We start from the raw sequence: 23414 nt of genomic DNA on the forward strand, positions 1-23414 counted from the left end.
AATAAGGACGCTGATGGAGGGATGGCGAAGCTAGGCGGCTCTCCTGCTGGGTGTGATCATTGATTTTCTCCTCTGTTGCCTGGACTTTATTACTTTGCACCACCGGCAGCTGCCAAGGCTCCAGCTCTGCCCCCCCCCCCCCATGGATGTGGATAGCTGTCGCCACGGTGATCGCAAAAATGAAGCACTCGTGGTTTGGGGGGGCGGTTTCTCTTCACAGGTGATGATGATGAGGGCTTTGTTCCCTGTGCTCATTGTTTTTGCTTTGTGTTTGATTTGCTGGCTTTCCGGAGAGATTGGAGAGAGCGAGAGGGCCAGTGCAGGAGGCCACCATCTGTCTGCTCTCACCTGGGCCAGACAGCCAGCCCGCACACACAGAGACACACACACACGGGCACACACACACGCACACACAAACACACACACAAACACACACGCACACACACTCACACACACACACACACTCACATTCGCACACACACACACACACACACACACACTCACACTCGCATGCACACACACACACACACTCACACACACACACACACACACACACTGCACACACAATCACACACACGGCGGCGTGCAGGCCAGACAGGAGGCGCGCGGGCAGAGGCCCACACACACACCGGCGCGAGTCTGTCGCTGGGTGGGCGCGTCCGAAGCGCCGCGCCGGGCCTGTAACTCAATTAGCAGGTCTGTCAGTCTGTCAGCGAGCCGCCCGTCCCCCGGATGGCGTGCCAATCTGCGCCTGTTTCCTGGCCCGGCGCGCGGCATGCGCTCGCTCAGCGTTGCCGCGGTGGCGGGGGGGGGCGGGGGGGAGGGGTTGTGGGGGGGGCGGTGCGTGAGGGAGCCGGGGGGTCGTACCCAGGTCCATGTCCACAGCCCGGGGCCTCTGGGAGTACGGCATGTTCTTGTACACCGCGTCCAGGATCTTCTCCTTCACCTGCGTGATGGTGTCGCAGTTGAGCACCTTGACCGGGATTTCGGGGCTGTTCTCGTTGTCTGGGTTCACGCAGTTGAGGATCTGGGTGGAGAGGAGAGGTGAGGAGGAGAGAAGAAAAGAAGAGAGGACAGATGAGAAAAAGGGGTGCAGAGCCTCCTCACCCCCGGCCGTGCCCGCCCTGCAGCCGGCTCTCATTAGAGGCGGCTCGGCTTGTGGCTGGAGCCCTAAGAGGCTATTTCCGCGCCCGCCGGCTTCCCAAAATCTAATTTCACACCTTCGGCGGGACACCAATTTCCAACTCTGGCGGGGTATTAACACGTAATGAGCCAAGTTTCCCATCAGGACAATCAGAGCAGTGTCATCCTGTCCCTGTCTGAAATGGCCGCCTCCCGTCCCCCGGCACTAAACAGCGCAGACGGAGCACGTGTGCAGCAGGAGCCCACGGTGCAGCAGGAGCCCACGGGTGCAGCTCCTTCTCTCAGCACACCTGGCACAGACAGAGCCCAGCCGCAGGTGTACGCTGTGTTCTTCTGCTTCTGACAGTCACTGCGTTATTAGCACCGCTCACAATGGGTATACGTGCATGCGTGCGTGTGTGTGTGTGTGTGTGTGTGTGTGTGCGAGCGTGCACATGTATATGTGTGAGAGCGTATGTGTGTGTTTGTGTGTATGCATGTGTGTGTGCGCGTGTGTGTATGCATGCCTGTGTGTGTGTGTGTGTGTGTGTGTGTGTGCGAGCGTGCACATGTATATGTGTGAGAGCGTATGTGTGTGTTTGTGTGTATGCATGTGTGTGTGCGCGTGTGTGTATGCATGCCTGTGTGTGTGTGTGTGTGCGTGTGTGTGTGTGTGCGTGCATTGGTGTGTGTGTGTGTGTGTGTATGTGTTTGTGTACACGTGTGTGTGTGCGTGTGTGTGTGTGTATGTGTTTGTGTACACGTGTGTGTGCGTGTGAGCACGTGTGTGCTTGTGTGTGTGTGTATGTGTTTGTGTACACGTGTGTGTGCGTGTGAGCACGTGTGTGCTTGTGTGTGTGTGTATGTGTTTGTGTACACGTGTGTGTGCGTGTGAGCACGTGTGTGCTTGTGTGTGTGTGTATGTGTTTGTGTACACGTGTGTGTGCGTGTGAGCACGTGTGTGCTTGTGTCAGAACTGACCAGGGTCTTGTACTCAATCTGCTGGCGGATGAGCTTGTCCTCGCTCAGGGAGTAGCGGGCCTCTCCAGTGATGGCGTCGATGGGGCCCTTCTCCATCTGCTGCTTAATGGCACAGTACAGCATGAAGAGAGGCTCCCCTGCACACTCCTGTAACAGAGAGAGAGAGAAGTGAGATACACACACACACACACACACACACACACACACACACACACACACACACACACAGTACAGCATGAAGAGAGGCTCCCCTGCACACTCCTGTAACAGAGAGAGAGAGGAGTGAGACACACACACACACACACACACACACACAGTACAGCATGAAGAGAGGCTCCCCTGCACACTCCTGTTACAGAGAGAGAGGAGTGAGACACACACACACACACACACACACACAGTACAGCATGAAGAGAGGCTCCCCTGCACACTCCTGTTACAGAGAGAGAGGAGTGAGACACACACACACACACACACACACACACAGTACAGCATGAAGAGAGGCTCCCCTGCACACTCCTGTTACAGAGAGAGAGAGGAGTGAGACACACACACACGCACACACACACACACACAGTACAGCATGAAGAGAGGCTCCCCTGCACACTCCTGTCACACAGAGAGAGAGAGGAGTGAGACACACACACACACACACACACACACACACACACACACACACAGTACAGCATGAAGAGAGGCTCCCATGCACACTCCTGTCACACAGAGAGAGAGAGGAGTGAGACACAGAGACACACACACACACACACACACACACACACACACACACACACACACACACACACACACACAGTACAGCATGAAGAGAGGCTCCCCTGCACACTCCTGTCACACAGAGAGAGAGGAGTGAGACACACACACACGCACACACACACACACACAGTACAGCATGAAGAGAGGCTCCCCTGCACACTCCTGTCACACAGAGAGAGAGGAGTGAGACACACACACACACACACACACACACACACACACACACACAGTACAGCATGAAGAGAGGCTCCCCTGCACACTCCTGTCACACAGAGAGACCGAGCGGTGAGAGAACGAACATAAAAACACATGTAGACACACACACACATACACACATGCGCGCACACACACATGCAGTCACACACACACACACTTGCGGTCACACTCGTGCACATGCACACACATTCGCACACACAAGCACACAAACGTAAGCAGAGAGAGCAACAGAGAAAAAGAGTGAGAGAGAGAGAGAAAGAGAGAGAGAGAGAGATAAAGAGAGAGAGATAGAGAGAGAGAGAGAGATGACTACAAGAGAAGGCACACAAACCTGTAAATGAATAGAGAAAGACAGATATGACAGAACACACACAGAAACATCAGCAGCAGTCCATCAAACAGAATTCTTCTAGCTCGGCTCAGCGGTGCGGTGATCTGACACAGTCAGCACGTGAGAGCTGATTGGCTGCCAGGCTAAGATCAGGCACAGGCTCACACCTCACGCTTCCCCCGGAACCCAGCGAAGCCAGGTAACCTTTAGATAACCCAGCCACTTTCCTGTGCAGCGCGTCAGTCAGGAAGGAGCCAAACGATTCCGCGAAATACCCAGCACACCTTCCCCAAACGCAACCGCATCAATCAGACCCGGGGTCAATTTCATTTCAATTCAGCCACTTGAATCGGCATCCAGTTCCTTAACTGGAAAAAATCCTGACAGCATGGGCATGTTTCAACTCATGAGCTGAACTGAAATGTAATTCCGTTTCCTGAACTGAATCGGAATAGACCCAACCTCTGCAGCAATCAGCATACTGGGGACACGGTGCTCATTATGTTATAGCTTGTCGTACCTCCTCGTTTGACTTACCATAGGTCAGAGTAATGTTTACTGTGCGAACTGGACTTAATGGGTTCATGGCTATGAATAACTGTTACAAAATGAGTATTGTACCTTGTCGGACCTATATTTTGTCGTTGTTCCAATAACCTCTGGTATGCACTTACTGTTGCTTTGGATAAAAAGCGTCTGCCAAATAAATGTAATTCAAATAAATGTAATGTAAATAAATGTAATGTAACGCTTGGTTACCTTGAGAAACTTGTGCAGCAGGAAGGCGAACCAGTTGGTCAGCATCTTCTCAGCGACAGACTCCGTTCTGAAATGCAACACAACACAAAACACGGGGCTGAACAACACAACGCAACACGCTGAACAAGCGCACAACACTGGTCACTAATGACCAACCACATATCACACAGTATTCTTGCATCGTACCTGTTTGGCAAAGTCAACATATTTTAACAAGGCAAATTCTGTGCTTGCTTTCAAATGCAGACATTCACATACAGTAATGTAAGAAAAGCTCATCCTGTATGTGACTGTGGAGTTTGAGACGTTTGCTGCTGCGCTCTTATAAAAACTGTGCACTGCAGTGCCACAGAGGGCTTGCAATTCATTTAGCATGGAAATACACAAATTCATAAAAAATTAAAACAAGAAATGACACCAAAGAGAAAATGTACCAAGGGGCATAGATAACGTGTGCCCCTCAGAATCCTGGCACAGTGTGAGGGGCTTGGGTTTTATTTCAGGAAAGACGGAACAAAGAATAAGGAAGGAGAAGGGAAAGGAAAAAGCTCCAGAACAGTGTAGAGAGGTGTGAGACGTGCAGATAGGGCTGTGCCATTGGTTGAGTGCGTAACACTACAGGTGGAGTCTGCCTCAGAATACCCATACTGCCTCACTTCACCAGGCTCAGCTGCAGCCCTTCCACTCGCCGAACGGTCAGTGCCATCGGCGCCCCCGCCCCACCTCAATCCCGCGACACCGCGGCTCTCCGCCGCCCCGCCGCCCGGCCGCACCCCCGAACCCCCCGCCCCTCTCAATCAGCCGCTCGCCGGGCCGCTGACGCCCGCTGGCAATTTACTCAGCGACGCATGGAGAAAATGACCCTCTTAATGCAGCCGAAATCACTATGATTACAGCCCGGAAACGGCAGCCTACGCCATTCTCCGGGGCTAAGAAAAGGGATTAGGTGGGATCCGTGTGACACCGATCGCGGCAGGTATTAAACAGCGAGCGCTCCTCTCGCGTCTTAAGAGCGAAGACGCACAAACCGGCCCCGATGAGTACGCCCGTCCCGCGTCTGAGTGAAACAAAGCGAGATTGGGCTCATTACGCCCGTAAACGCGCTGACGCGCGGAGGAAACGCGCTGCCGTTCACCGGTCTGACGCAGGCCTCCTCTCCTACCAGCTCCCACCACCCCCCGCGCCGCGTCACGTGTGGAGAGTGCGGGCGTGTCCTCCGCTGATGCAGGAGCGGCGGACCGGAGACCGGGCTGTGTCTCTATCCTCCCGCCTCACTCATCTCCTCAAACATGGCCTCTGTTACTGCGCTGCTGCCGCCCGTGGCCTGGAGGTGCTCCGCTCCGCTCGCCTGGAGGTGATCCGCTCCGCTCGCCTGGAGGTGATCCACTCCGCTCGCCTGGAGGTGATCCGCCCCGCTCGCCTGGAGGTGATCCGCCCCGCTCCTGAACCAGCCAATGCGGCGAGCCCGCGCTGGAGCAGCGGGCTGTGGAGTGAGGCTGTCACTCTGTGACGCTGCACCAGAGGAGAGGATACAGAGTCTTCTCCTGCCGCTCAGAGGCAGCAGCGCTGTGGCTGACTGCAGAAACGTGAGCGGGCCTTGGGCCTGCCTCCGCACCCAGGGCTCGGTGCACCCCGCCCCCCCCCCCGCCCCCCCTCGGCTCTCCGGCCTGCCGAAGCCGTCGCCCGGCTTGCGATGCACACATTGGGCCTTGTGTTTGACGGACAGGTGAAGAACACGCATCACTTCCTGTTCTTCTCCATTCCCTTTCACGGAGAGGGGCGGCAGGAACTCTCTCTCATTTGTCCTCCATGTTGACTGGGAGCGAACGCATTAGAGCCTAATGGAAGCTATTAAGCAGTTTAATAAGCTCAGCCAGTCCCCATGTTGGAAGCCCCCCCCCCTCAAAAAAAAATAAAACAAAGAAAACTCATCCTATGTGTAGGGGCTGTGATGAGCTTCTTAATTTCTGTGTTTGAATGGCTCAGAAAGCCCGTCTTTGTTTTCCTCTGCTTTCCTTCTTCCCCCATCCGGCTTTTAATTGAGTTTCATTAATGAACATCAGGGTTTCATTATCCAATAGTGCATTAAGAGGAATGAGTTTTCCTTAATGCTGGTAAATAGGTAGAAAGGGGTGGGGGGAGTAGGGGTGGAGATTAGAATGAAGCGGAATGTCTTGCGCCTGGGCGATGTAAACCCCACATTTCCCTAATGACCCGTTCTCAATCGCTCTGGATGGACGGAAATCTCATTAGGAAATGTGGTCAAAGGACGCAATACAAATAACAGCAAAAACACCTGGGGGTGGAGGGGAAGATGGAGTCATTCCATTTTTAGCTGCTATTTCTCCTCAGAAACGAGTGAGTGGGGGGGGGGGAGCTGACAGAGCGCTGGATCAGTTTTATACGCTGCGCGTGCCCTCCTCTCTCTGGCGGACGGGTGATGGGCAGCCCACAATGCACCCTGTCTCTGGAGCATGCTCAGATCTCATTATGGAAAGGCAGAGCGGGGCTGTCTGTTTGCACAGCGCTCAAAGGTGTCTCCACCTTGGCACTGGCTCAGTTCCGCCAGAGGGAGAGAACGAAAGATGGAGAGAGAGGAAAAGAGGGAGTGAGGAAATGAAAAGGATGCCACAAGGTTTGAAAAGGCATGGCCACAAAAAAACAAGAAAAACTGCTTGGCAGGCAATCTGCACTCTCAGCTTCTGGCCCAGTTTAATAGGAGAAAAGGCAAGAGACGGTTGGTTCTCCAAGCTTTGTCTGGCGCTCTAGTTGTAGTTAAAAAACCAGCTTGTTGGGAAATGTAGTACGACTGTATAAATGGAAGCTGAGCTCAAATAGCTGTACAGTGTTAACGGCTACAGATCTATTAATGGTGCTCAATTTTCCCACATTGAATGGAAGTGGAAATAAAAATTACCTTCATTCTGAAACCGGTCCTCAGACACACACGTGCAGAGAAAAGACAGACAGATTTGTCGGTTGGCATTATATTTCCTTTATCTCATAGAGAGCACTGAGGCCCATTTACAGAGAAGACTGTAATGAAGGCCTGGAGCTATTGTGCTGAATGGGCGGCTTTAAATGGTGTTATAGCATATTTAAACTCTTAAGTGCGCAGAGAAGGCCAGACCTCCCACAAAACAGAGAAAATGTGTGCTTTTGGCCCCATTTTGTTGACATTCTGTTACTATTTTAACTAAAGCCCTTTTCCTATTCACTCAGCTCTTCCCTGGGGGACATTGCTAATACAGTGCATATTGTTTCCTCAATTAAATTATTCTGTTCTGGATGAAAGTCATGCCGCCACTTGTTCAGCATCTAACATGCTAACTCATGTTTAGCGCCTTCCTTTCCTGCCTCTGTTTGGACCCCTGGCGTTCCAAGCAGCTTCTCTCTCACCTTCATATGAGTGAGTGACTTCAATACCTAAGGCCAAGAGAGACAGGAAGTGAGAGAGGAAAGGAGGATATATATATATATATATATAGAGAGAGAGAGAGAGAGAGAGTGAGAGAGAGAGAGAGAAAGCAAAAGAGAGAGGAATAGAAAGAAGTGCGGCTGCAATGTTAATTACAGCGAGCGTGACTGCTGCATCTCTAATGCACCGATAACCCAGAAACTCTTCTCAAGGAGATTACCCACAATCCCGTGCATAAGAGCAGGTTCTCTCGAGGGGGGAAAAAACCCCCTTTCTGACTCCCCACAGTTGGCACTTTATCTTCTCAACGGACCTCTCTGCTGGAGATCAGCTCAGTAATGAAGCGTGGCTCCACCACAGCCGTGCCATTTCACAGAGTGGCCCTGTCAGAGTCGCCCACACACAGGCACTTATCGCCGCCACTTCCCAGAGTCGCCCGGCCCCGCCGCTCGCAGGGCCCGCCGTCCGCACGGTCAGCGGACTGGTTATGGATTCGCGTGGGCACTTTCAGAATGCTTTAACTCGCCTTCCTTCATGCCCTCAAAGACACCTCCTTAAGCTCTTGTGGCGCGTACAGAAGTGAAAGCATTTCGACACGAGAGCCTTAGCTTTACCCGGAGGACGAGAGGTCACAACTCGCTTCTGCTGTCAGCAGAAGCGCTTCATTTTCCCACGAAAACAAGTTTAAATTCACGACATTTCTGAGCGCTGCGCAGTAAGAGGATGTCTGCTGTTGATATACTATTCTCTTTCATGCCATTCACTGATTATAATGACAACCGCTGTGAGAATCCAAAAGAACATCGGTTGCACCAACATTCTACCACAGTCGCACAGCTCAAGAAAACAGAAACAGGTATAGCTGTGAACAAAACACATTGTGGAATAAATTATTTTGACCATGCATATAATTTTTCTTAATAAAAATTATATTTCTGTGGTACAATGAAAAGTCACAAGTCTCACTTTATCTCTATAACCATACAAGAAGACTGGATAGGAGACTTGATTTCTTTCACTAGATGAGACGGTTTTGTGGGAAGTGGTTTTCTGTTCAATATCAAAACAATTTACTGTTGCCCATAGCACCTTAGAAAAGGGCAGAGGATGAGAAATCACAGCTGCTGTGGACAGGCTAAAGCTGTAGTATAGGAGGCATCTGTGCATGGTTGGCAGTTACCACCAGTATCTGAATGGGAATGACAAAATGATCATGTTACAGTGAAAATGATCAAGGAGCATCTCTAGTTTTAAATAATCAAATGAATTACAAGCAGTCAGAAGGTGACAGTCAAACTTTGGATTACAGATACATGTTCCCAGTCCTGGGTTATAAACTCACAAACTACACCGCCGGTGAGCCAGGGGGCCTTGAGAGGACCCCAAACGCACCCTGTCACCCCGGTGCACTCCTCTGGAGGTCCGTCTCACACGGCCCCATTAAAATGGAGGGTGAACCCCGGCGCTGCGGGCCCCTCCCTCCCCGGCGCTGTCTGCGTGGTGACCTGGGCCGGAGCGGGTCAGGGCCGCTCCTCCCTCACGCCGTAACCAAGGGCCGGCGCCGCCAACCCGCCATTAATAATTCATCTCCCCTCGCCGCGCTTCCTAACCCCGCCACCGCTCACCGGCCGCTCGGCTAACGGGCATCACCCGAGAGACGCGCCCGCGCGGAGGCGCTCAGACAGCTTCCCTCCAAACGCCCGTCTCCGAGCAACACACGCCAAAGCCTCACCTGCTGACGGCCCTCCTCAACTTTACAGGCACGTCCAAAAACAAACAAACAAACAAACCGCCACTGACGCAATTCACGGCTAGGCCGAGTTCGGGGTATAAATAAGACGACATATATCCCTTTATGAGTTATTAATTAATCATGCGCACATTGTTATTCGGGGCGCAATCTGTGCACAAACTCGTTATTGGCTGCAAATTGACGAGCAAGCTACTGAGGTGCAAATGTGCTTCTTTGTCATTCGCGTTATCAAAATTTTTAGTCCCAGACGATAAACACAATGAAACATTTTACTCACGCTCCCCACTTATTTCTCACTTGTTTGAATTAATGGCTCCCATGGCCTCTGGGTTACAAAGCGCTTCAATTTCACAGCGCATCAAAATCCATCTCCATTAGATATTTTCTCCAAAGCAAAGAAAGCAAGAGAGAGAGAGAGAGAGAGAGAGAGAGCGAGACTTTATGAGCCATCCACATTTTCACTGGCTTTTAGTGGAATAAGTACCGGGCAGAACAAAGAAATACAGAAATATATATATAAATGAACAAATAAGCATGACGAATGGATAATCCTTAATGCTTAAACATGAATGTAATCTAAAACTATGGAATACTTAGCCTTCAAGACAAGGCTTACAGGACCTGAGCAGATTACAGCATTGCCTTTTTGATGGTGAAAATAATACAAAATGCGGAGGCAATCGTCTGCCTGTGTTTCTTTTTAAATTTAAAGTAATAGCATAATCTGAATCAATTCCCTGCGTATGTGTCTGTGTCTGCATTCAGCTAATTAATGGTATTGCAACCCAGAACTGCAGAACAGAAGAGAAAAACCACAACAGGAATGGATGCCTTTGGAAAAATACTGCTCATTTGAAGCAGAGAGGAGGCTGCTGCTGGGTGTGAGATGGGGCTGTGGGTAAGATGGCGCTGGGTGTATGATGGTGCTGGGGGTATGATGGCGCTGGGGATAAGCTGGGCTGGGTGTAAGGTAGCGTTGAGTCTATGGTGGGGTCGGGAATAAGGTAGTGCTGAGGGTGAGAAGGGTTGGGTGTAAGGTGGTTCTGGGGGTGAGAAGGGTTGGGTGTAAGGTGGTGCTGGGGGTAAGGTGGGGTTGGGTGTAAGGTGGTGCTGAGTGTAAGGTGCTGTTGGGGGTAAGGTGGTGCTGGGGGTAAGATGGTGCTGAGGTGTAAGGTGGTGCTGAGTGTAAGGTGCTGTTGGGGGTAAGGTGGTGCTGAGGGTAAGGTGGTGTTGGGGGTAAGGTGGTGCTGAGTGTAAGGTGCTGTTGGGGGTAAGGTGGTGCTGAGTGTAAGGTGGTGTTGGGGGTAAGGTGGGCTGAAGGTTACAGTTGGGTGCTGAAAGTGTGCTGAATCACTGGCCGCTGGACGCCAAGTTGTGTAGGTGCAGTCAAAGCTCCCTCCACTGCCTCGCCGAAAAAATATCTCTGGTGAGAGAAGGAATAATTTGACTGAGTCTAATGTTGTATGGGAAAGGGACGGGGTAAATGGTCTGAAGCCACTGCGTTCTGCAGCTGCAGGACCTGTGGGGGGAGGGGGGGTGGGCATAAAGGACGGAGCTGCCTTCACTCCTCCGCTCTCTCTCTCTCTCTCTCTCTCTCGCTCATGATCGCTCTCTCAACATTAACATCTTGCTGTGCATCGGCTGCTGCCACATAAGGCACCGGCAGACTCTCAGCTCCTGACATAAGCTGTGACACGAAGTACCGGGGATCATGGAACATAATAAGCGTCCCTGCTGCTTTTAACAAGGAGCCAAATTAAACACTGAGGCACGTCTCTGTAACCGTCAGAAACAGCCACGCAAACTTGAGGGCAACTTTTCACGCTGTCTCTCACGGAGCGGAAGGGCATGTCGCTCCACTGTTGAGCACTGTACTGCCAACATGCTCGCCTAACGTGGGAAGAAGTGTTTCTTGTGATAGCAGGTTGATACAGTGAATAGCCGTGCGTCCATCCTTGGCCAGCTGAGGAGAAAAGGCCATTCAGCCTGTCTATGCTCGCCATCAATCTGAAACTGCAAAGACTGTTTATCAAGAGCAAAGACCCTGGAGTTGTATTTCCTTTCCTCTCTGTCCTTCTACCTCTTCGCTTCTCCTCTATTTGCTCCTCTCTCACTTTTCTCTGACCTTTCCTGTTAACCACTAGCACTTTTCTCCCTCCCATATGGGGAGCTGTTCCCCATGTAATCCCTTTCCTTTTTGACCCTTGTTCCTCCCATTTCCTCTACCCCATCCCCTTCCTTACCTCACCCATCTCAGTCACTTTCTCCTGGGGCTAGATTCTGTGCCAAACCCTCATCCTGCATTTAATGCTTTGTTAATATAGTGGATTTCAGACTATGATTAGCATAATCTCAGCCGACCCAGGATCAGCTTAACCCTTTCCTCCGACAATGGGTTTGAGAACATGATTAGCGATGGTCAAACTGATCCTGGATCAGCTTAACCCTTTCCTCCTGTACTGGATTCGAGGGCATGATTTGGGCTGTCCAAGCGGGGAGCGTACCTGCGCAGCAGCAGCTTGGGGTGGTTCTTGCTCTCCAGGTTCTTCTCGATGAGGTCGGAGAGCAGGTGCTTGAGCACGTCGGTGGCGTACTCCAGTTTGCCCTGCAGCGCGGTCATGATGAGGGAGGCCACGTTGCCGCGGTCGCGCATGGAGAAGGAGCGCTGCAGCTCCAGCGTGCGGATGAAGGTCAGCAGGAACACCTTGTTGTTGATGAGCTGGCCGAACATCTTCAGGGCCTTCTCCACGCTCAGCTGCCCGTTCCCCGAGACCTGGGGGCCGAACGGCGCACAAGGGGTTAAAACCCAACGGCACTCCCGACTTGCTCTTTAGATACTCCTGAGAATTCTCAGTGAACCGCGTAACGAACCCAAAAAAATACGTTCACATGAAGGAAGGAATTTTGTTCTGAATATTTCAGATAATTACTGCTCAACGGAGGCATTGACACAGCGCTACACTCTGTCTTTCATGGGAAAACTGAGCGAGGGAGCGGGGCAGAAACACAATCCTGCATAATTTCACCGAGCTGTCATCAAGTGGCGAACATGGCCAATTCATCATCATTTGAGGAATTTCCCTTCCCGGGTAATTACTCTTATTAGGTATCAGATGGGTTTATATGGAACAACAAGCAAAAGGACATTGCGATACATCAATAAACCCATACTCCATGAGCACTGTCACACATTCCACAAGCAATACAAGAATACATTTCCAGCAGAACAGCCACACCGGAGCTGCAGTGATGTCTCTGCATGTAAAGCACCCTACAGAATGTCCTTCTGGAGTGGATTACATCTTCCCCCTTCACAACAACATTGTGACGAACACCGCTCTTCAGGTTACTGAATTCACAATGGTGGTGTGTGAAATAGCCCTTTGCTGGGCACTGGGTCTAATTTGGCAGGTCTTTTGACAGCCAGAGGGCAGAGTGGCAGAGCTCTGTACGGAGGCCATGTCTGCCCCCGGGTGGCAGAGCTGCGGGTGAGTGGTACCCCCCCCCCCTCACCTCCAGCTCCCGCAGCACTGGGTGGTCCTCGATGCCCGGGAAGAGCACCCGCATGGCGTAGGTGCGGTAGTCCAGGTGCGGGATGCCCGCTCGGTCCAGGTCGCTGGTCAGCTCGTTGATGTCGGTCTGCAGTTCGGCGAATGCTGGCCGGGAGGAAGCGAGGGAGGAAGGGAGGGAGGAGGAGAGAAAGAGAGAGAGAAAGAAAGAAAGAGAGGAAGAGATATTGAAACATTAAAAACAATTCATTTCGGTAATAGGTGAAACCATTAGTACATCAACCAAAACACACAAAAATAACAAAATAATCACTACATGCCATGGTACTCTCGCCAAAGAGAGGCATGTGAGGGGGTTGAGGGCTGAAATAGCAATGGCGGACGGTTGCCTGGGTCTGAAGGCTGTCAGTGGGTTTCATGATAAAATTATTTTTGTATGGATGTGGACAGTAAGCTAGATAAGCAAACGCACAGCAAGACTACTCAGCCAAAAGACAGTAACATGACAATGTGAGTTTGGCAGCTTTGGACTTTAAAGGAACAGCTAAAATAGACACAATTTGATTTTTAAGCCATGAGTTCTTGCGTTCTCTTCATTCTTTTACTCTTACTTTCTTTTTTCTTTCTCTGACACACACGCACACACACACACACGCGCACATACACACACACATGTTCTCCACAGTAAATTGGCTGTGTGGAAGCCAGGCTGTCCCCTGCTGTTTGAGACAAAGGTGAGATGTGGTTAATTGGGTCTGCTCTGGCTGAGTCTGGATGTAGGCCTGCCCCAGGAAGCCCCCTCACAGTGTAGGATCACACCAGCACCCCCCTGCCCCCCCTGCCCCAACCCCAACCGCAAACCCCAAACCCCCCTCGAGGCTCAGTGAAGAACCAGACGCCCCCGTGAGGGGTTCAGGTAGGCCTATAATCCCGCTTCTGTCCCCCCCCCCACCTGGAGCCACTCCAGCACGCAGCTTGTGTTTTAAACATGACCCGCCTCCCCGCCTTCCTGCCAATCTGCCCGTGTCCGGATTCTTAATGCTGTGAGCCTCATGCAGCTCTACCAGCAGCCAGCTGTGCAGGAAGAGGAAGGAGCTCAGCAACGGCGGAGCAGAAATCTGTACAAATCTCTCCCCGCCCACTCGAGAGAGGAGAGGTCAGCGAGCCGAAGGGGGCGGCGGCTTCGCCCGCTCGTACGCTGGCTCCCGTCGGGTCACCTCTATAATGAGGGCGACTCTGGAGCGCGCATTCAGGCTCAGCGCGCCGTGTGTGGACTGGGGGGGTTTGGGGAGGGGGGGCGCTGAGCTGTTTTTCATTCAGCGCGGAACGGGGCGGTCTGGCCGCACGCGTCGTAACCGCGTCTCGGGGAGGGGGGCCCGGCGGGATTAATATCCGGGAGTAAACGTCCGCAGGTTACCATGGCAACCCCATGCCCGGCCGGCCGAGCGGCGTTGGAGCACGAGCGATAAACCGAAAGAGGAGAGAGGCGGCAGGAAAACGTGGGGGGGGGATTGTAACAGAGGTGTGCTGAAGCAATTCCCATGACTACGACCGTATATGAAGGGTATGGGTGACGTGCCCCTCTGCTCCTCCCCCTGACTCTGAGCGTCAGCACCGGCGCGTCCCGCTCTGCTGCCTCCCCTGCGTTTACTCTCACAAGCGCCTCTTTGGAGGGAAAACACACCCCCAGGCTTTTATCTGCACGCCATATCGCATGCCGTATTGTGTTGTAGACGACGGCCATAAAGTCTGTCGGCGGAGTACGCGTGCGCGTAAAGGTCAGTTGTCATAAAACATCATTTATAGAGAACAAGACAACAAAAAAAAAATCCTAGCGTATTCCTTGGAGTCTTCTGTTCGTGTGTGGCGCACACCTTTAGCAAACACACCGCTCTCGTAGCAGTTGTTTACTTTGCATGTTTCATGTTTGCAATCTCCCAGCTGGGGTAATGTTACATCTCTGCAGGTGCTTATGAACGCTAAACTGCAATGCGCCTGAATGCCACAGTGCCTTATACTGTACCGCACAGTCTCCCAAAACAGCACCACTGTGGGGTCCGCTGTAACAGGATGGGGTGTGCGAGCTGTCTGAACAATGGACAGCCGAACCTTTAGACAGGCAGTGCATCTCTCTGAAGTCAACCTCTGAGCTGTGTTCCACCGACAGGAACACACGGTTTTTCACCAGCTGCAGAGTGGGGCCGACGGACAGGTGGGAGGGCTACGTCCTAACTCCGCCATTACGAAGTTCAAATGAAAACTTCATTCATTATTTATGACGTGCATTACCACACCTGCGCGTAAGCTGTAAATTCTACCTTATTATCCGTGTCAGTTTTATGTGATGCGCAGCACAGAGAGCTGCCCGTAGGGACAATAAAGATTTACTGTACCGTACTCTTACTCCCGCGGGCTTTCAGGCTCTCCAGAGACAGCCGCCTCCATCGATTCCTAATTCCGCGCGATTCGAGAAGCCGCGTAGCGGCCCGTCGCCATGGAACAGAAACGAGGCTTCAAACGGCGACCTGGGAAACGGCGCGTCTCCCCGCAGCCGGCCGACCCGTCGGAAATTTCGCCGGCGTGATTCTGCGATGTTTCGGCGACACGCTGCGCTTCGTTCTAACGTGTGAAGCGCCGACACGCAAAGCCTAATTTAGGAAACCGCTGCGCTGTGCGCATTTGTGAACGAGGAGCGGCTCTATTTCCAGGTGAAACGCTCGCGGTGGTAAATTGTCAATTCACACCAGAGGTGCAGTGTAGCAACTCATGACTCAGAACCACTGCGAAGTGATTTTCTCTTTCAAGGCGCGTCAGTCCTAAGCTGTGAGCTCTATCAGAACCTAAGAAAATCGTTCCCCTGAACCACTGTTAATTGACTCCCGATGTGGCGCAACAAAGTCAGGTTGCCGAAAGAAGGATATAGTATGAGCCACGACGCCTCCGGCTGGCCTCACCCTCCTTGCACTCCAGCGCCACGCGGGACTCCAGGTTGTCCATCTGCATCTGCAGCCGCTTCAGCGTCAGGTCGTTCTCGCGGGACTTGCGCTTGTAGGCAATGAGGACGATGATGACGATGATGAGCAGCAGGCCCCCGCCGGCCGCGATGCTGACGATGGCGGGGAGGGTGAGCAGGCTGTCGGACAGGATGTGCACCGACCCGGGGGAAACATGGAGCCCACCCACCTGGACCTGTGTACGCGCACAAACACACACACACACACTGAGTTCAGGAGACTGGGGAGAATTCTTCTTTTACCTGTATTTTCAAAAAATCTATAATAAATAGACATTTCTTTTTGTGTATAGCACAATATAGTACTTGCAACAGTTTAATGCTTTAGACACAAGTGACAATCCCCGAACACTACTTGCGATTTACAATTTTGAACATTTCTTTTTGTCAATATTTTGTGTGATTGCCACTCGGTGCTACAGGACAGCACCCATTGGAGGAGGGCGGAGTGTAGCACAGTGGGTAAGGGTAGGACACTGGGTAGGACGCTGCCGTTGTACCCTTGAGCAAGGTACTTAACTGAAATTGCTTCAGTATATATCCAGCTGTATAAATGGATACAATGTAAAGTGCTAAGTAAAAGTTGTGTAAGTCGCTCTGGATAAGAGCGTCTGCTAAATGCCTGTAATGTAATGTAATGAGGGGCCTGTCCTTCACAGGTGACAGCCTGTCAGCATCTGCTGTGCTGCTGGGAGGAGCTGCAGCGGAGGGCAAACTGACGAACCCTGGCTGCAGTCATGCCCGAGACACCTGGATGCTCTGTAAGTTCTCACACTGAGTTGATCAGTTAAAGCTGGCTGGAGCTCACAGCTCCTCAGCCTCACTGGGGTCTCTCCCCTCTGAGCCTCTTATCACTGGGGGGATTAAACACGCCCACTGCCAGCTGCTGCTGGGACCGTCACACCTGCACAAACACACCTACACACACACACACACACACACGCACGCACACCTACCTACACACACACACACCAACACGCTCTCGAACATTCACATCTGCTTCCAGTATCAAAGAGCACACACACGGCCCTGGACAAACACACGGCTGACTCACCAGGACTTTGTACTGCCCGGTGAGGTTGGGTGGCTCGCACAGCAGCTGGGTCTCGGAGACGGTGACGGAGCAGGGCGTCTCCCCGATGAGCACCGTGTAGTTCAGTTTGACCCCTCCTGAAGCCGGGGGCACCAGGTTCCTGCCCTGTAGGGGGAGACAGGGGACGCAGAGATTACCAGCAATCTCTACTGTACATGTGAATCCTGCCTCTAACATCTACCTGCTGCCCCACCACTGTATTGAATGAGTGTCTCATATCTTTCACACTATGTTTAAACTAGCTAATCAAGCTCCTGTAGGCTTAAATATTTGCAGTAACAGCCCTACATAACAGGATTATTACAATGTAGGTAAAAACGACTGGGTGAGAGAAATAACACTTTTATTTCAGACTGGGTGGGGGTGAGGGCGGGGGTAAAAGGAGGGGTCAGTATCAGTACTGATGACCACACCTTGAGGATGATGGGGGAGCCTGGCTTCTGCTCCAGCACGCCAGAGGTGCTGAGCGGCTCGAAGTAGGGGTTGGGGTAGTAGATGAAGTTGGTGTTGTTGTAGCTGAGCAGGGCCTGCACGTTGTTGAAGATGAAGCCAAACTCGTCGGCGTGCTTCACCGAGTCCAGGCCGGGCTGGTACTCAGACGTCAGGGAAGGAGCATAGCAGCTCATGGTGGTGGTGTTCAGCACCTTGCAGACCTGAGGGAGGGAGAGAGGGAGGGAGGAAGGGAGAAGAAAAATGAAGAGAAGAGTACGGGGGGGGGGGGTGCTGTGCTGGAGGTCTGAAGTGCAGCACTTCACACTAGAACAAGCAGCCCCTGATTAGGGGATCTAAACACCATTCATCACGCCGTGAACCCAACCCCTAAAAACGAAACCTCCGCAAATGTACCTCCTCACCTCTCCGCGCGATGACGACGTCAACTCCTCTCCCCATGGCGCCTCCGAGCACGGATAGCGCAGCTACCGCTAATGAGGATAATTATGACTGCATCCCGGGCCTGCCCATCTCAGGCGCTACCTGCCGCACCTCTCAGCTGGCAGGTGCAGAGGGAGGCCGTGGTTCTCTAAGTGACGGCGTTTCTGAATATCGCCTGAGACTTTGCCACCGGGGGGTGGTCTGTGAGAGCAGTACGAGCAGCGGAGGCAGCAAACTGATTGCCCAGATGCACTCCAGCACTGGGAGTCTTCAGCTCCCATCCCTCCTCTATCGGTTCTTGGGAGGAAGAGCTAATTAGAGCTAAGTATCTTCAAAACTCCACCGGACTGGCAACTTCACAGCCCTCCTGACTCACCGTCCGCATTTGAAACAAAGAGTGGAAGGCGATCGATGGGGAGTCTTTACAACCCGTCTGACACGGCTCGGCAAGAACGCCGCGCGCGAGAAATGTCACCGGCTGTTTAAATACCCACTCTGTGATGGAACCGCCGCACCTACAATTTCCACAATTATTAACCTTACGTTCATTGACATTTCTTTCATTCTGCGTAAAAAACAAAACGGCCCGACTGCTAACCTTTATTAACTCGTAGTTCAGGATGAACTGCCATAGCATGAATGTACCACTTGTGTAAGGGAAATGTAGGTGTGCTTCTCAGTCCATCATGGGGTTCTATTATCTAACTCAGACCATCAGAGGAAGCTCATTTCCCCACAGTGCATTCTCTTTGATTGGGAACACAACTTTATTTCATTCATTTCAAACTGGTTACAGACAGACACACAAGCGATCCAAACACACAAGTGATCCACATCCAAAAGCAACACGACTGTGAATATGAAACGGACTCAAACGACCAGTGTGTGCTCTGTTATGCAAATGGCGGCTCGTACAGGCTGTGGAAATGTGAGCTGGAACGCTGAGAGGCCTGACGGGGCTTCCCAGGTTTCTGGAAAGGGAACAGCCCGCAGCGTGGTGGAGGGGTTCAGGGGGAAGTCAGCTCTTCCCAGGACACGATGGAGGAAACATGGTTCCAGCATTCCCGCCATCAAAGCGCAGCGCATCCACAGGTAACGGTGCCTGAGCCATCTCATACTGCTGTCATGCATCATGCGTATGATATAGTTTTTAATGGCACATTCAATCATCGACCTGATTCAAGGTCCATTAAGTAGAACACGGTGCTTTCAAACGATAGTCCATAAAAACCTTAAACCCTGGAGGGAATGAAATAGGACCCGATTCACACCGATACACCAAGTATGTAAAGCTTTGTATGAAAGGTTTCTTACAAAGATTTTGCCAATTTTTTCTTCTTTAAGAAATGGTTCAGTTTATTGGAAATGGTTTCTTATGACGGCATTCAAAATAAAATTCTGCTTCATGAATATCAGCCAAAAAAAGACCCTTTCTGAAGTGGTGCATTAGCCTTTGTGTCCGGTGCCGCCTGCCCATTTTGGAAAGGGGGTCCTACGGTTTAGGAAGCAGTAGCAGGCACAGATGCTCCCACAGCTACCCGCCCTGCTCTAGTCGGAACCGCGACGCTTCCAAGTTAGCGCTAGCCCACACGACCATCTGCTACGCCGTCGCCGGACGCCGCGCGTTTCGAACGAGCTCCGTCTCGACTGCGTCTCCACAAAAAAGTGCGTTTTTTAACTGGGGGCAAAACAGAGCAGCGTGAGACAGGAAAAGAGCAAAGAGAAAGCAAAAAAAGAACAGGAAGAAAGAAAAGGGAGGGGGAGAGAGAGAGGCACACACGTACGGAGGCTGAGGCCTCTTTTGTTAAAATTCGGACCGAGATGATGACCGCTTGGATTCAGACCCTTTCAGGAGTCGTCGGAGGAGCGGATCCGCGGGGGGGGGGGACGGAGCGCAAACCGCAGCGTGGGGAAAAATAACCGGATGAGCCCGGCGGCCGCCAGGTGCAATTATAGGTAGTCGATAGCTTTGTTTGGGTGATGCATGTGGCTGATACTGCGGTGTACGGGGGTATTGAATGGGTCTCCTGGACCCTGCTCCTCATCAGCAAATGAGCATCAGTTATGCTCCACCGCCACTGCGGCTTCAGCACGACGGCATTAAGGCTAATTGGACTTTGTTCCGACTCGCCTTTCCTTTCTTTTATGAGTACTTTTGTACTGAGGAACACTGAGCCGTAATGGCTGGCCTTCTCTGGCCGGTTTCATTAGCACAGGTCTGCAGTGGAATCCATTACGGCTCTAGCTCAGGAGGGGAAGGCTGAAGGCCGCCGCACCCAACGCACCCATTCCACAGAGGAGCTTTGAGTCCAAGTCATCGGGGGACATTTTGACCCCTTCGCCTCGTTTAAAGCTCAAGATCTCCCTAATTCGCACCCAACCCCGCTGTGATCACACAGCTGTTTCCTCAAGCTCCTGGTTAGAGGACGTCCCTCCCGTGCGCAGACGGGTAGATAAGGATGCTGGCTAATGAAATCTGAAAATCAAACGAACGGTTCGACGCTTCGCAGCCTGAGCCGCTGTGTTGTGCGCTAACATAACAAATGAAAACACTGCTGTGAAACAGCGGCGCTCTGTGCTACGGGCACTGAATAATGCCCTCTGTTGTTCTACGGTCAATATACACTTGTAATGGGCTGGCAGCCAAGAAAAGTGGCTGGAAAGGCGAGCGTGCAGCGATTGTGAAGCCAAAAAAAAAAAAGAAACACAATAAAAAATAAATAATAAAGGAAAAAAATGTGAATAAATAAGCAACACTAATGAGAAGGTGATGGAAACAGAAAAATCCATAAGCCGTAAAATATACATCCTTCATGCATTTTCCAGCTCTTGCCAGGAACCCCTGGGGATATATCTCATTCTGGCTTGTAGAGCTACTTTCTAAGCACAGAAACTGATTGCGCACAGATTTGAAGTGCCGTGCTCCTAAACTGAAGTGAAGTGCATCTCTGATCATCTCAAATTGCATCTGATAGATTACAACGTGCATCTTGAGAAATCATTACTGCCTTTTAAAGCTGGGAGATGTGATGGAGCATTTTATACCCCCCCCCAACAGAGAGAAGGGGTGGGGTGAGGGTGCAGGGGGGTTGGACGTTTTTCTTTTGTGAATGTGGTAATCAGGACTATGAATAATGTTTCAGCACGAAACGCTGACAAGAGGGAAGCATTTCACAAAGGAAATCTTCACCCATCTTGTCCTGTCTGTGACAATTTCAGGTGGTGGTGGGGAGGGCGGGGGGCAATTTTGGAAGATCCAGGTGACATTTGGAAGGGCGCCTTGACAAGCAGGCTGTCTGAGACTGCCGGGCCGCTCTGCCATTTTCTGTTTCACCGGGTTGCTGAAGGGGAGGGGGATGAAGAGATGCGTAATTGTAACCTCCAAGGTGATAAAAGTTCACGCGCTTCGTTCCGGGGGAATGAAAGAGCCGCCGGCTCTCTGGCTCGGGCCGCGTCTGCGTCCGTGAGACGGCACACTAAAGAGGGCTCGCCACCTCCGGCCGTCTGACGCGCGGCCAACGCCTGCACCGGCTCGAACGGGTTCCAGGAGCCCTCCCAAATTTTCTAACGGATGAACTCCTTCCAAGCGCTGTGCAGTGTAGCGGCTGTAGAGCCAGAGCGGAGGGATGGTGTTGAAAGAAGAGGACTTTGGGGGGCAGTCGTGCTAGCACTAAGACACGCGCGGAACAGGAGGCCTGAGTCACAACGACGGCGCGGGGAAGCCGGGAAGCCGCGGCAGAACCCCCGATGGCGTGGAGAGGCTTCTGCCGAACGGCGTGCGAGTCCCCGGCTGATTAGGAGGGTAATAAATGTGCGGGATAAAAGCAGCTTTCTGGAACAAATGGCTTTTAAAAGCCCTCGTTCTGTTCGGTTCTGCCAGATTAACACAAGAAACTCGCCCCCAGCTCCACTGCAAGCGCCGGGAGGAAACCTTGCTTAAGACGGGCCTTCACAACCAAATCAGCAGAAGCACATGGGCCCTCTGAGCGCCCGTGCCTATGCCTGAGCTCATTTCTGTGTGTGTGTGAGTGTGTGTGTGACTACTTCATTTGTGGGTTTCTGTGTGTTTGTGTGTGCGCGCATGTGTGAAAATGTATGTGTATATGGGTGTGTAAGTGTGCACGATTGTCTATGTACATGTGCGCAAGTATGCATATGTACATTTGTGGGTTTCTGTGTGTGTGCGCATTTGTCTGTGTGTGTGTGTGTAAGTGCGTGTGTGTGTAAGTGTGTGTGTGTAAGTGCGTGTGTGTGTGTGTGTGTGTGTAAGTGCATGTGTGTGTGTGTGTGTGTGTGTGTAAGTGCGTGTGTATGTGTGTGTGTGTGCCGTGTGGGGTGCAGGTTATAGAATGGTCCTTTATGCGTACAGTAGTGCTTACCCAGCACTACTGTACCTGTTCTCCACTCTCCCGGGAGACTCTGCACTCCTGCCCTCTCAGCCTCGCACCCTGACCGGAAGGAAAAAAATCCCATTCTCTTAATTAAACACAGACCCCAGTACTGTAGAGCAAATCCAATCTGTAACGATTTTCCCCCTCCATCCCCTGACCTGATTATTCTGCTCCTCTTTATGCTGACGACGACTTCTGACAAAAGTTAATCTTCCATTAAAAGCCATTAAGGAGCCGACCCTTACCCCCCCCCCCCCCCCCCCCACTAAGAATTCCATTAAACTTGTGCTACAGTGATTTTTAATTCCAGAGACAAAACAAAAAACAACAAAAAAACATGGGACATGGTGCTCTATAGTCGACACGTGCAATGGTGGGCAACCGCGATTGGCCTCCGGAAGTTTCCATGAAATACTGCACGAGAAACACGTTGTGGGCGGTGAATTACTCAGTTGGGAAATTAACTACGTTTAGGGATTCGTGGGGATTGAGGAAGGCTTGTGGGCAGTTGCTGGAGGGATAGCGCAGGGGTTGAGATGGGAGATGTGTATCTCCGGTGCCACAACAACAGATCACTACCGAGGGCAGAGGTCGCGCTGCAGTCACACCACATGCCTTCCATTCAGTAGTCCACTACATCCCGCTCTTCCTTACAGAATGCTGCTTCATACTAGCCCTTGCAAGTGCTTACGTTCTCAGAAGTACTTGTGCTTACAGCACTACCGCAAGACAATACAACATACAACCCTGGTCCTGAAGGGCCTTGTCACAGCGAGCTTCTCAGCTATCTGTAAATGGCTGCTGCTGTGGAGACAGAGATTGTGTCCGTACAGGATTGAATACCTGCACCCTTACAGAAATGGAAAGCGCTGCAATATGAAAGGTATAATGAAAAACAGCACATTATCAAAATCAGAACAGGTGCTGCTGCACTTCACAATAAATGATCAGATGAAAAAAATGATCATTGCCCAAACAAAGCACTGAGGGTATTGTGTGAATCTGGACTGACAATCTGTGACAATCTTTCACAGCAAGTATCACCTGCCTGGAAGCACTGATCTCACCACAGTTTAAAGCACAGATCTCAAGCTCCAGATGGCTTCTTTTCCATCAGTGGCCAATTGAGGACTTGGAAATTGGATGCGTGGACTGCTTAGGCCAGGGTTGTCCAACCCTGTTCC

General features: G+C 51.7%; 1 protein-coding gene across 1 annotated transcript in view; it reads right to left on the reverse strand.

The window, feature by feature from the left end:
• Positions 1-23414, reverse strand: part of plxna2 (plexin A2) — a 213662-nt gene that overhangs the window by 19680 nt on the left and 170568 nt on the right. Inside the window, exons 18-25 of the mRNA XM_064298828.1 lie at positions 17380-17619; positions 16928-17071; positions 15815-16049; positions 12865-13007; positions 11856-12124; positions 4181-4247; positions 2104-2250; positions 868-1027 (exon numbers count right to left, since the gene is read on the reverse strand). Of these exons, the coding sequence (XP_064154898.1) occupies positions 868-1027; positions 2104-2250; positions 4181-4247; positions 11856-12124; positions 12865-13007; positions 15815-16049; positions 16928-17071; positions 17380-17619 (1405 nt within the window). The remainder of the gene's footprint in view (positions 1-867; positions 1028-2103; positions 2251-4180; positions 4248-11855; positions 12125-12864; positions 13008-15814; positions 16050-16927; positions 17072-17379; positions 17620-23414) is intronic.

This window comes from Anguilla rostrata, chromosome 11 (genome assembly GCF_018555375.3).
Source record: "Anguilla rostrata isolate EN2019 chromosome 11, ASM1855537v3, whole genome shotgun sequence".
Taxonomy (NCBI): domain Eukaryota; kingdom Metazoa; phylum Chordata; class Actinopteri; order Anguilliformes; family Anguillidae; genus Anguilla; species Anguilla rostrata.